Genomic DNA, 14,252 nt, shown 5'->3' on the forward strand with positions numbered 1-14,252 from the left:
AGGACAGCCAGGAGCTGACCCAGGCCCTCTTTTCAACTGTAATGCTCAAAGACTCCAACATATAGATCTAGAAGTGAAGCAAAAGATAGAATTTCCTTAACTGGTGAATTAAAACATTAGAAAGTCCAAAGCAGAGATCAGGAAGCAAAGTTCAGAGATATCACCTCAGAAGGATGCTTTAAGACTAGTGGTGCTTGTTTTTCTATGGATGCCTAATGGATGACATTTGAGGTCAATATAGGCTTCTGGTCTAGAACATGTCAGAGGACCCGAAGGTATGTGCCCTTTGAAGAAAGTGGAACCAACAGCCATGGAGGCCATCCAGCATTTGCATCTTCATGCCCTTAATTTATTTCTAGAACATAACCTTGAACAAAACTTATCCAGATATATGAATTGTATAGGGTTGTTCTCTTACCTCCAGTATTAAGGCCACAGGCTTATGATGTAACTCTTGTTACAAGGGAATCACTTTAAAAGACTGATATATATTAATTTAAGGTCGCCAAGGAATTCAGCTATGTAATTCCTAAATGAAAACTGAAGTCAGCAGTCAATCTTTTATGGAGTTTAATTACAATAGGAGGAAGTAATTAGAGAGAGAGAGAGAGAGAAAAGGGAGAGAAGGAAATAGGGCTTAAATACCCCTTCTGTTTAGGCTGGGCCAAAAGGCCCAAGCCCTTAGATAGCTGGGGCAAAGAAAAGAGATCAGTCCCTATTACTCACGTGACCAAAATGGAGAAACAGTCTCAGAGGCCCCCACCTTCAGCTTCCTTCAGAGCAAGCTTCTCAGAGCACACTCCCACCACTCAGACAAACTCCTCAACCACCACCTCGAGTCTTCAGACCCCCCTATCCTTAAGGAAACCATCCAAGTTCCCTCCCCTCAGTCCTCACATCTACCAATCCCCTGTCCATCAATTTCCCTGTGCCAATGGAGGCTCTAGCTTAACCCAGGACCACCCAGAGGTCTGGCTTTGCACATGTCTGTTGAAGGTCATATTTTCAAATAATTAAATCTTTGATCCTTTGCTACAGCCCTTTCTAAATCCTGTTAACCTGAGTAGGGTAGAGATTGAAATAATTAAATTTTGATCTAGGCTGCAGCCCTTACTCAATCCTGTTAGGACTGAATAGGGTGGAGATTGATTCCAAGTATCTCCATTGTATCAATTCTAAAATCAATCATGACTCAAAGAAATTCCTGTTCTATGCTTAAGCATAGGTCAAAGTCCTTTCCATTGTTCAGCAAAGGGGTTCTGTCCTAAAGTAATCTTAAGAAGGGAAGGAGAAGGAACCTCCCATGCCAATGGGATTCACATTCCAATAGTCAAGACCCACTATCAATAGGAAATTTTTCAAGTATGAAATTTCCCAATGGTGAACTTTCCAACATTTATAAGTCTAAGAAATTTTGAGGTTTACACTCTGAATAATGGAGTATGGTCAAAAGAGACTGGTCAGCTCTTGGTACAGACACTGGCAGGTTCTGAAAGCAGTGCCCATTCAGGGTTCTGAAAAACAGGATAGTATTTTGTGAAAGCATATTCTTTTTAAGATATAGTTAAAAGTTCTAGAAATTAAAATAATAACATTTTAGATCTGGACCTTTGAGTGTCTCTAATCCTTTATCCTCATTCTACAAATGAGCAGACTGAGTCCTAGAGAGTTCAAAGAATCATAACTTAACATGGAAGGGACCTCAGAGACCATCTGATCTGACCTCCTCCCTTTATACATGAAGGTAAGGCTTAGGAAGGTTTAGGTTACATAGTTGCTTAGTGGTGGAGCTGAGATTAAAATCCTAGGTCTCCTGAATCTCATTCCATTTAATTCAATTTCAATTAACCACCACCAACAAAATATTGATCAAGTGCCTGTTGAAACAAGGGACTGTGCTCAGAACATAAAGATTCAAAATAGCATAATCCTTGCTCTCAAAAATTTTATAATACAGTGTCTGCCTTGGTGCATAGAAGTGACATATATGTAATATATTATTATTTATTATATTTATATATATAATTATATATATGTCAATAACATATATAATATATATAATAAATAAGACAAGTGGTCTTTTTTGTGCCTTAGGAAGATATTTTTTTGGTAGCAGTGTGAGGATGTCTTGAAGAGGAGAGAGGACAGAGACAGGGACACCAGGAATAAGAAGTCCATTACAAGGATCCAGGAAGAAGAGATGAAGATCTAAACTCAATTGGAAGTCATAGAAGCAAAGTTGAAAGGGGAGGATACAAGAGATATTAGGGAGGTAGAATCAATAGGATTTGTCATTTGATTGGATATGGAGAATAGGGTGAGTGTCATGGAAGAGTCAGTGACCTCATACTTTCTCCAATGATTCTTGTTCCTCTAGCTCTGAATAGGGTCATCTGAAGACTGATGATGTCCATAACCAGCTTTTTGTTGTTGATGGAATATTCTACTCTTAACTGAGGAATGCACTATTTTTGTGTCTACATATTTGAGAAAGTATAGAAGATGCTCTCCAAAAGCAAGCTTACACACACACACACACACACACACACACACACACACACACACACACACACACACAACACTTGGTTCTCTGAAAATTCAAATTCTTTTGGGGACTTTCTTATGTTCAATTTAGCACTTTATTATATCCTTGTAGTTTTATATAATTGTGTAAAAGTACATGTAAAAAACTAAGAATCAGAGACAGAATGTGAAAAAGAAACAGTTTTGTCTCCTCAAAGAGACTGTACATTTAAGAGATAGTATAGTAGGTAATTATGGATGTCCAAGTTAGAATCCCAGTTCTGAAGCTTACTTGCCATGTCACTGTTAGAAATTAGTTAAAAAAAAACCAACCCAAATACAAAGCTTCTTTTACTACTTACCTACCTCTCCAGTTTGTCATCAAGAAAATGCTTTGTAAAAAAATGTTCATGGCAAAACAGTGGTAAAGGAAAGACAGGAAACAAAATAGGTGCCCATTGATGGAGGAATAGCTGACTGTGAATGTGATACATCAGTGTAACACAATATTATTGCACCCCAAGAAACAAGAAATGTGAAGAATTCAGGGAAGGGGGGCGGGGTTTGTATGAAGTGATGACAGAATGAATGAAGAAAGGAAAACTGAAAGACTATGACTACAATAATGTAAATGATAATGACAGCAAGAAGCGCCAAACTGGGGAAACTGTAATGATCTATCTTCTATCTGGAGCCCGTATAATAAGAAACATACCTTCCCCTTTTCAGTAGACAGGTGAGAATACTGTTGGACTTGAATTGTTGCTGTGTTGATTTTGCTTGAACATTTTGTTTTGGTTTTACCAGGAACGGTTCGTCACAAATAGTATGACAGAAGCAGTAGGGCTTGAGACACTTCAGTTCTTCCTCGTTCTGGGGCCAGCTGTGTGCTATACCAGGAATTCACTGAACAGGATCCTTATCTTAGACATGTACTTCATAGATTCATGGATATTAAGTCTGAAAGAGACCTCGGGAAGAATTAGGGTTCCAAAGAAACAATTCTTGCCTTCTGTTGGGGAAGACAATGTAAATTCCCTGTGGGCAGGGACGAAACTTTAATCTTTGCATTCTCAGTGCCTACTAGTTTCCAGATGCCACGATGGTAGTCGCTTAATAAATGATGATTGATTCAGAGAACATTTGAAGATAAAGGGAAGTGGCAAGAGCACTAGACAAGTGAATTCAAGTCCAGTTTCAAGGATACAAACTGGCTCTCTGACTACATCCCTCAGGTGCCTGTTTCTTCATCTCTAAAACAGTTCAGATTTACAAAGCGCTTACTATGTGCCAGGCACTGTGCCATTATTACAATTATTCTTTCATTTGATACTCAAGCAGGTAAGTGAACCATATGGCTTCTAAAGTCCTTTTCATTTTACTGATCTAGGAAACAGAAGCTCCAGGATTGAAAAGGACCTGAGCATCAAAAATAAACTAAAAAACCTATTCATTTTACTAATTTACTTCAGTCCTTTCAAAGATCTTTTGGTAACTTTCACCAAAGGATTTCAAAGCACAGTCCATAGCTAATGAGCTTTCAAGAGAATAGCCCTCCTTCCTAAAAATGGAAAACTAGATCAAAAGTCTGCCCCTGGGGGCACACGCATTCCCGACTGGCTAGGGAAGGCTCTAAGCGCATGTGAGAGCTTTATCTGACCTGCAGTGAGACCCAAAGAAGGATACTGGAGAGTACAGAAAGTTCCTTTTTTCGCCACTTCGGTTAGCATAAAGGACTTTTGATTTGGAATAAATACAAATCATGTTTTGCTAGCGGGTCAAGGAAAGGTGGAAAAATGCTCAGGAAACAATGTGCATTTATTTAAGACTGATTTTCACAAAGGACTACGGACCCCACTGCAAGGCTGCAAGAATTCTTCCCAGTGTCTGAGTCCACAAAGGCTCGTAAGCCCTAAGAAAAAGCGACTCGGTCTGCAGAAGCGGGATTCAGGAAACCCCCAGGCGCGCGAGGAGGTGTGTTTAAGTGTTGGCGCGCGCTCCCGCCGGCTCAGGGAAGGGGAGTCCGCGAGCTTGCCGGAGGGCTTGCACTGCTTAAGCTTGGGCGTGGAAGGAGGGGGGCGGGAGGGGGAAGCGGGTGACGGCGCGAGCCGGGCGCGCGGGCGGGCGGGGCGTGCACACGCGGGGCGGTATTCGAACACGCTGACGTTTAACCGCCCGCCTCCCTCCTCTTTTTTCCATCCCTTTCTCCTATTGGGCGCTGCTCCTGCCTCCGCCTCCTCCCGGACGGAACCGATCGGGGCTGGTTTGAGCTGGTGCGTCTCCATGACGACGCCGCCGGCGCTATAAGTAGCGGCGCCGCGGAGCCGTCGGGCTTTGTCAGACCCCTTCAGCCTCCGCCGCCGGTAGCTCCTCTGCCACCAGCTCTTGTGCCACCTCGGGCCAGCGGCTCGGCGCGGCTCCTCCAGCTGGGCAGGAGGCGGCTGAACGGGGGCGGAGGTTGGGGGGAAAGGCGTCGTAGCGGTCGAATTCCGTCCATCTTGAGCATCTCCATGGGGTCTGCCCACTCCGTCCATGTCCTTTAAGGTGAGGGGGTGGGGAAGCGCAGCCCAGTCTCTGGCACCACGACCAACCGGCGGCCTGTGACGGGTCGGAGCGGCCACGTGTCCCTGTGGAGCCGGTGCCGGCCTCTGGCCGAGGAGGGACGTGGCCGACTCTGGGCCTTGGGAGATTGGCCGATGAACGAGGCCGGGTGGGGACCCTACACCGCCTTCCCGTGGGGCGGGTGGGCGAGACCACCCCGGATGCGGGGCGGGGGGGGGGTGATGCGGAGGAGGAAGCGGTGGTCGAGACCACCTTGATATAGGGGGGAAGTCGGCAGGCAGGAGTGAGTTGGAGTGAGGCACTTACGGTTAGGTGTGGGGGTGAGTGACGGGGAGGGGGTGCCCCTGGACTCTGTCCTGCCACGGTTTCGGGCCCAGCTGGTGCCGCAGGTAACGGGCGCTTTTGGGGTTTGATGGTTCTTCCCGGAGGCGCTTCCTTTCTCTACGCCAGGCCCCACGCGGCTTGCGGAGAAGGAGGGAGGGCAAGAACTGCAGCTGTCCTTTCACTTCTTCTTTCACCCTGGGGAAGTTGCAGGGGGCGGGTGACAAAACTAGACTCTATGAGTCTACCCCAGTTTGAATTCGCGGGTGGTGCGTTGGCCCGGGACTCCAGGAGACCGGAACTCGGCCACTGTACTTGCCGTGTGACCTTCCACCTGGGGCCCGTCACGCCACTCTCTCCCAGCCCAGACTGTAACTAGGAGCAAAAATCAATCCATTGACGTAGTCCAAACTTGTCCTCGTTTGCGAAGACCGTGGGGGTAGGGGACCCTTAATTTAAAAGACCTTTTTAAACTCCTAGTTTCTAGGACCTCTTGAGCTTAAAAGGTGTGTGACCTTGGGCAAGTCGTTTCATCTCTTCTGTTAGAGAAAAAGTAGTTGATTCGACTTAATTTTAGTGGGACCTAGTCCCACTAACATACTGTGATCTGTTGTCATTACTTATCCGAAAAAGGCTGATAAATATATCGATTTATGTGGTTGGTAATTGTGAATAAAGTGCTTGTAAGCTATCTTATAATGAATGTAAACTGTTATAGTAAATAATTTGTTTTTCAGCTAACCTTACCGACAGGTGGCCCTTTCCCCCCCAATAATAGCTTGATAAAAACATTCTCCTTATTTTTCGGGGGAGGGGAGTAGTGGTGAGAGTAGTTGGAGGAAAGTTATTTAGAAGAGTACTTTATCTGATTCAGAAACTTGTGGGAGTTGGCTCTTTTCTTATCTAGGTTATCATGCCGAAATGGCCTTGTAGTATCTTTGATAAACATTGAGCTAAAATAATCTTAGCTCCTTTAGTTGGTGTTGCCTAAAGTATTTTTAGTTGGTAAAAATATTCATTCTAATAGAAAGCCTATAAAGATTTAGAAAAAGATCTTTAGACCCCAGTGAGTATGGAATTTTAAGTCGTGAAAAAGACCTGAAAGATGTATGTATTCTGGCTGGCAAAACTGGTTCTAGTAATGGACCTCCACTGACAAAACTCAAAGCTGACCGCTGCTTTTAAAGCCAGACTTACTTGTACTTAAAAAAAAAAATGAAGTTAGTTCTCTTACCCTTCCTCTGAGCTTGCCTCCAGCGACTGGAAACAAAATGCAAAACTTTTCAAGAGTCCACCACAAAAGGTGTTAAATTTCAAGTAATTTGGTTTTGAGACTAAATATGGGTCTGCTGATCTCAAAATGCAAATTAAATATAGTTGGATTCAGAACTGGATCAAGAGGAAGAGGGAACATATCTCTAATTTCATTGATATAGGGAACTTCTGAAAGTGAAGGGACCTCTCATAAATGGGGGAGGGATTAGTTAATATTTCAATCAGCCAGCTCCTTTTATAACTGTTGCTGTTTGGAAATAGTAAGAACATTTGTCTATTGAAGATACTTTATAACCTAGTCTGAAAAAACAACCCTAAATGGTTTTTAAAACTACAGAATGCATTTTTTTGGTGATGCCAAATAGATTAGAATAAAGAGTACTTTATATATAGCACACAATCTTCCATATCTTTTATTAAGGTCTTGCAAACAAAAACTCAAAGACTCTAGAATATTTTCAAATTGAATTTGAAGCTTACCTAAAACATGCTTATAAAGAAGCACCAATCTGCCCCAAGATTTAGGTTTAAAAACCTTGTCTTTGCCCATTGATAAATTGTTTCTATGTAAACAAAAATGAGTTTTACTTATTAGTTTACTTTTGAACAAGTTTTGAAGTTGGCAAGACTGGAAGAGAAGACTCCTTTAAATATTTTAAAATAGTTGATGGGATTGTAAATTCACTTTTCATTTATTAAATACTCATTATCCACTTTTGACTGCAAAGTGGAGTCCATAAATAGATGAGTCTAGCAAATATTATCTTAACTGCTCTGTTGGGTTTTGGTGACAGAATCTTGAGACTTAAGTTTTTTAGAAAGATTGTTGAAGGAAATGGTATATTGACTACCAACTTCTAACTCTGACCAACATTAAAGAATAAAGATTACTTCAGTATATTGTGATTGCAGACACAATCCCCAAAATACATGTCCAGCTAAGGAAACAATATTGAAACAAAATTTTTAAAGCTAATTTGATTCTAACTTTAATAACAAACCTACCCTGAAAATTCATACTACATGTAATTAGAGATAGATGTTTGAGGCATTTCAATAAGAAATATTCTGTATATCTGACTAATTTTCACAATCTCATGCGATTTCATTTTGTCTTTGGCAGTTGCTGAAGCACCATTTTTAAACTTGAACACTGAATTGGGTATTAGATGAGGGCAATTTGGTACAGTTGGTTGCAACAATCATCAAAAAAAACATTTTGCATACAAGCTTCTATGAAAGCTTTCATAAACTTGATGTTGAATTATAATTCTCCATCTCCTAGGTGTGTTTTGAAGAATAAGTGCATATGTCTCAGATGTCGTAAAAGAGCACTGGGGAACCAAGAAAATCTGTTTGAAACCTAGCTTTGTCCCTGATAATTTCCTATGTATAGGAACTTGGGCAAAGTTCTTTAAATTTTCTTTACCTTACTTTATTGAATTGTAAAATGAAGAGGACTTAGATGACCCTAAATTAGTGACTCCCAATTGTAGTACTGACTTTCTGGAAAAGCTACTAATTGGTCATGAGTGATGATTAAATAGTCTTCTTAAAATTTTTTTGTTTTTGGGGGGTGATTTATATACAATTTTTTGAATTGTAAATTTTATGTCTTTTTATCAGAACCTTTCCAGTGCAACAGCTACACCAAAGGCACAATCAAAGCCTTGTATTTAACAGGATTTTCTCTTTCTGGAAAACCATCTTCGGTGTAAAGCTGGAAATAGCTTGCCTTTAAATTCCATCTCTTAATTTTCCCTGTAAGTAAACTTGTTTACTATGTTTTTATCTTAAGATTTTTTTAACATGCTGTTTCTGCATCTAAACTTCCTTATGGCTTGTGTGAGCCCTGCCCCCACACCAAACTTGGACAATCCAAACATGCTTTCAAGGCTTAGCTTTGATGTCATCTTCAAGCAACTGAAATGTATGCTCACCGCCTTAAATCCTTTTAATTTACTTAGCTGTTGTTATAAGCAGCTGGGTAGTTCAGTAGTGAGAGTATTATTAGACTTAATACTCTAGCAGAAAGACCTGAATTCAAATTCTGCCTTACCTTTGTAAGCTGTATGATCTCATCAAGTTCCCCTAACCTTTCCGCCTGTTTTTTTTATCTTTAAAATGGGGTTGGGTGGAATAGCACCTATATCACAGATTTGTTATGAGGAACAGTTGAAATAACATACATAAAATATCTCACAAAACCTTTATTAAAACACTGTAAATGTTATCATAGTTGTATCATCTATATTATGAACAGCTAGTTTTTTTAAGTATCCCTGATTTTTTATATTATAATTATTAATGTTTATTCAAATTCAATTTTTAAAGTTTTTAGTTTTTTGGTTTTCAGACTTGCTCAGAACAATTTTTTGCTTTCATTTTGATACTGTAGTTTGTTGCACTTTAGAGGAACATCAAGAAACCATGAACAGCTTTAGCAATGATGAATTTGACTTCAATTTCCTTGATGAAGGCTTTACTGCTAAGGATATTTTGGACCAGAAAATTAATGAAGTTTCTTCTTCTGTAAGTATATTAGCTAAGCATATATTGTTTTAAGTGTCTCCTATATCTTGTTAACACAAGTATCTGGAGTCGAAAAGGAACCCAGACAAAGCCTAAAGGAAACTCTGTCAATGGGTCATAAAGAACATCTATTAAAATCTTGTCCCTTTCTCCAGTCTGAGATCACTGGGTGAGGGGAAAATTAGATGGCTGAAGAAAGGGTGGCCATAATAATTTTTGGTGATCTATTAAGATGTTTACACATTTTAGATAATCTCTGTACTAACTTATTTCAGGATGATAAAGATGCCTTCTATGTTGCTGACCTCGGTGACATCCTAAAGAAACATCTGAGATGGTACAAAGCTCTTCCTCGAGTAACTCCTTTTTATGCTGTTAAATGTAATGACAGCAGAGCTATATTGAAGACACTTGCTGCAGTAGGAGCAGGATTTGATTGTGCTAGCAAGGTAAGCTTTTTTTCCAAATATGAGGAAAGTGCTTAAATCAACATTTATTCAAAGACAAATCAAAAGTTTTAGAGGAAAAGACTGATTGAAGGCTTAAGTAACTTGGTATTTTCTTGTTTTTGTTCTTTCCATTTTTCTCAATTGCTGCTTTTCTTCCCCCTTTCTCAGACTGAAATACAATTAGTACAGAGTCTTGGGGTGCCACCAGAGAGGATAATCTATGCAAATCCATGCAAACAAGTGTCACAAATTAAGTATGCTGCCAACAATGGAGTACAAATGATGACTTTTGATAGTGAAGTAGAGTTAATGAAAGTTGCCAGAGCTCATCCAAAGGCAAAGTAAGTAGTTACTATATTTCAATATTTTGGGTTGAGATCATCCCAGACTCCATGTTCACTGTTACAGTTTACATTTTTATTTAGTAGATGTTCATTAATAGGGGGCAGCTGGGTGGCTCAATGGATTGAGAACCAGGCCTAGAGACAGGAGATCCTGTGTTCAAATATGGCCTCAGATACTTCCTGTCTGTGTGACCCTGGGCAAGTCACTTAACCCCCATTCCCTAGCCCTTACCACTCTTTTGCAAATTTTTTATTTTTGCAACATAGGGTAAAGCCATCTTAGTTTACTTAAATATGTGACAAGATGGGATTTTAAAAATGATACTTAGAAAAATTTAGTTTTTTTTTCACTTGAGCTAAATTTGACTGCTTCTTTCTTTGCATCCACTAGGCTTGTTTTAAGGATTGCCACTGATGACTCCAAAGCTGTCTGTCGTCTAAGTGTTAAATTTGGTGCCACTCTCAAAACTAGTAGGCTACTCCTTGAGCGGGCAAAGGAACTGAATATTGATGTTATTGGAGTCAGGTAAGCCCATCATGTTGGTGAAATTTGTAGGAAGATACCAAATTTCCATAAGTCATATTTTGTCAGAAATAATTGAATAAATTTCTCTTTTTAGTTTCCATGTGGGAAGTGGTTGTACTGATCCAGAAACATTTGTCCAAGCAGTCTCTGATGCTCGATGTGTCTTTGACATGGGGGTAAGTTACAGGGCTTATAAGGGTATTAAAAAACTCACCCATTATAGCCATTTTGCAATAGAATTATTACAAATATTATAATAATAACTACTTAGTTGCCCTAGCTTATTGAATAAATTTTTAATATAGTAACATTTTTAAAAATAAGTATTGACTTCTTTGGATTTGTTAAAATTCTGTGGTTGGCATACATACTCTTTGTTGTCTGACAGTTTAATTTTTCTTGACCCCATAGGCAGAGTTTGGTTTCAACATGTATCTTCTTGATATTGGTGGTGGCTTTCCTGGTTCTGAAGATGTAAAGCTTAAATTTGAAGAGGTACTTAATTTCCTATGTTTTAAAAAACATTTCAAAGTTCCTTGGAAATTAAAATTCATAAATCTGTGAAAGAATTTTCAGATTTTGCCTGTCCATTTTTATACTTATGTGATCTTAAGAGTAAACATTTCTAGAATTTCATTTTTGCTTAATTCTGTTTCTATATTTTTTGTAACTTAGCTTTCCAAATGTATGATTGATTGTATGAAAATTTGTAACCAAAATATTTCTAGTACTTTGTATAAAAATCTGGTTAGGATTAATTTTTAAGGTTTTAAAATTTTATTAAAGGAACAGAAGATTCTGATATATAGCAGTCTAGAGTGCTGAAGTAAAATAAAAAAGAACTCATTGGTATTCTTGATCCCTCCCCTTTTTAAGATGGAGATGAGATATATTATTGATATACCACTATGAGGGCTTGAATTTAAACTTTTAAAAATCCTTACTTTCTGTCTTAGCATCAGTTCTAAGGCAGAAGAATGGTGAGGGCTAAGCAATTTGTGGTTGAGTGACTTGCCCAGGCTAACACAGCTGGGTAGAATCTGAGGCCAAATTTGAATCCAGTCCAGTTCTCTATCCATTATGCTACCCTAGCTGCCTCTAGAACTTTAAAAAAATGTCTTTTTTGTTGTTGTTTCACAAACACTTAACATTTTTAAAAATCCTGTGAATTATAAGAATGTCTGGAAGAATCAAATAGGTTTGGAAACAAGACTGCATGTATATATATTATGTATAGTGGAGTTTAGTATTTGTGTTAATTGGTAGTGACCCCAGTTTTGACATGCCATGGACAGTCAGGTTAAAAAAAACACCAATAAATGCTGCTTCCTGATTTTCCTTTAATAATTAGTGGTTTATTCTCTAACTCAGATCTCAAGTGTAATCAATCCAGCATTGGACAAGTATTTTCCTCCTGACTCTGGAGTGCGAATCATAGCTGAACCTGGCAGATACTATGTTGCATCAGCTTTCACGCTTGCAGTTAACATCATTGCCAAAAAACTTGTATTAAAAGAACAGACAGGCTCTGATGGTATGTAGCAGTCTAGAGTAATGAAATCAAATTTATTTTTCTTGTGCAAAGAACTCATTGGTATTCTCCCCTCCCTTTTTGTAGATGAAGATGAGGCAAATGACCAGACCTTTATGTACTATGTAAATGATGGAGTATATGGATCATTTAATTGTATCCTATTTGATCATGCACATGTTAAACCTCTTCTACAGAAGGTAAGAAAAATCCCTTTAAGAAACGAGACAAGTGAAGGACTTGGTGAAGTGTATTATAATTTACTTGTATAACACATTTATTTCAGCGGCCCAAACCAGATGAGAAGTATTACTCTTCTAGCATATGGGGACCAACATGTGATGGCCTCGATCGAATTGTCGAACGCTGTGATTTACCAGAAATGCATGTGGGAGATTGGATGCTGTTTGAAAACATGGGCGCTTATACTGTTGCTGCTGCTTCTACTTTCAATGGATTCCAGAGACCCACTATCTATTATGTGATGTCTGGGCCAGCATGGTTAGTTTTCAAGTTGATTTTACTCCAGAATTAATAGTATAATTGGCCATATAGTCATATAAAATGGTGGAGTAGACACAGAGACACCTTTCAGGAGTTGTATTCAAATAAATTCACAAGTGCTCTTCTTGGAAAGATCTGGTGTATTAAAGCAATGACTGCATTAAGAGATTGATTTACATTGCTAATGCTTTTGTCAATAATGGGGGACTTTATAGGGCCATATTAGCAATGAGACCTACCTGGTACGGTTTTTTAATGTGCTGCTTCTGTGTCTCTCAGGCAATGCATGCAACAAATCAAGAACCAAGGCTTTCCAGCAGAAGTAGAGGATCAGGATATCAACACTTTGCCATTGTCTTGTGCTTGGGAAAGTGGAATGGAACATCACTCAACAACTTGTACTTCAGCTAGTGTTAATGTATAGATTCTGTTTGTAGCCATTCATTGCAAGTTTAGCTTGAATTAGAGCATTTTGGGGGACCAGTAACTTAATTCCTGCTAGAGTTTTTAAATATGTTTTAAGACTAGGCCTGGCACAAATGCAACAATATGGAAGACTAAGAGATGGGGTCACACTTATCTGTGTTCCTATGGAAACTATTTGAATATTTGTTTTATATGAATTTTTATTCACTTTTCAAATATGCTTCTAAAGATTACCCCTCAGCTGCTATGCAAGCATTTGTAGCTTGTACAATGGCAGAATTGAGCTTAGTGTTGTGACCTGTTTTAAAATAAAAGTATATTGAAATAATTAGGTATCGGGAAATTCTTATGGTCATTCAAAACTGGTTTACATATGATGCCATTAAGACAAGTAACCGTAAATACATAGAATGAATTGAATTTCTTTAATCGAGGGTGCCAGCCAAGGATTTCTTCTAGTTGGGGTGAGGGTAGTATAGGAGTGCGTGTATATTTTGAATTCTCATTGTAGCGTCTCTGTCAAGGTCTAAGGCATTATTCTGTACTTGAGGACCCAAAGATGTCAGAATGAGTTCCAATTTTCTAGCCTGCCTTTTTGTAAGTAATGGTTAGGGAAGGCTATCAGGTGGAAAGTAAAAGGATTGAGACCTCATTGAGAGCTAAAACTTCAAGCATTTTCTACTGCCAAACAGTCCTTACTTGTAACTAAAAAGTCATAACTGATGACCTAAGTCAATTGGCTGTTATCTAATGGAGAGCTAATGTCCTTGCATACTTAATTTTTGAGGTAATGGGACATCATTATGTAGGCAATAAGATAATTTGAGTCAAAGCAAAAAAGGTGCATTATGACTTATGTCATTGCTTGCTTAGATGGTAAACCCCAATTTCTTCCTCTCCTTCCTTCTCCCTAACTTTGCTACTGGGATTAGTAACAGTTGCAGATTAAATTAGGAAATGTAAACTGTTTGTCAAGTGACAATAAATTCAACAGCAGTAATTTTTTTTTTGGTGTTGTAGGTGTTTACCCTTAATTGCATCTTATATGTGTTACATTTTTGATGGCTCTTGACTTTTAGTGAAGGAGAACACTAACTCAGGACCTCCTCTACACAAGAATCTAAATATTGTTTTCAGAATCCAGACTTGGGCCCCCAAAGACAAAAACTAGTAAAGTAATCCTTAATGGTGGGTACTGAATTAACTAGATATTAATAGCACAATTAATGTCCTCAAAGCCTTGTGAAAGTATATAATCA

At 39.0% G+C, this 14,252-nt stretch overlaps 1 protein-coding gene across 4 annotated transcripts; it reads left to right on the forward strand.

Moving 5' to 3' along the window:
- Positions 1-4,936: 4,936 nt before the first annotated feature.
- Positions 4,937-13,321, forward strand: ODC1 (ornithine decarboxylase 1). Of its 4 annotated transcripts, none has more exons than XM_007476138.3 (12): positions 4,937-5,067; positions 8,308-8,444; positions 9,080-9,213; positions 9,489-9,662; positions 9,831-10,003; positions 10,398-10,532; positions 10,627-10,708; positions 10,944-11,027; positions 11,904-12,066; positions 12,151-12,263; positions 12,350-12,564; positions 12,847-13,321. In XM_007476138.3, the coding sequence occupies exons 3-12, from the start codon at positions 9,112-9,114 to the stop codon at positions 12,989-12,991; spliced, it is 1,386 nt and encodes a 461-aa protein (XP_007476200.1). In that variant the 5' UTR covers positions 4,937-5,067; positions 8,308-8,444; positions 9,080-9,111; the 3' UTR covers positions 12,992-13,321. The 4 variants fall into 4 exon arrangements, with proteins under 4 accessions (XP_007476200.1, XP_001371947.1, XP_056669284.1 ...); XM_001371910.4 differs by having other exon boundaries at positions 9,095-9,213; XM_056813306.1 differs by lacking the exon at positions 4,937-5,067 and adding an exon at positions 5,160-5,233.
- Positions 13,322-14,252: the final 931 nt, after the last annotated feature.

This window comes from Monodelphis domestica, chromosome 1, assembly GCF_027887165.1.
Source record: "Monodelphis domestica isolate mMonDom1 chromosome 1, mMonDom1.pri, whole genome shotgun sequence".
Taxonomy (NCBI): Eukaryota; Metazoa; Chordata; class Mammalia; order Didelphimorphia; family Didelphidae; genus Monodelphis; species Monodelphis domestica.

Excerpts from the sequence above, each read along its gene's own strand:
- ODC1 (XM_007476138.3), top strand. The coding sequence starts at position 9,112 with ATGAACAGCTTTAGCAATGATGAATTTGACTTCAATTTCCTTGATGAA. Across the intron at positions 10,709-10,943 it reads GATGTGTCTTTGACATGGGG|GCAGAGTTTGGTTTCAACAT; the intron begins GTAAGTTACAGG and ends TTGACCCCATAG. Across the intron at positions 11,028-11,903 it reads TAAAGCTTAAATTTGAAGAG|ATCTCAAGTGTAATCAATCC; the intron begins GTACTTAATTTC and ends TCTCTAACTCAG.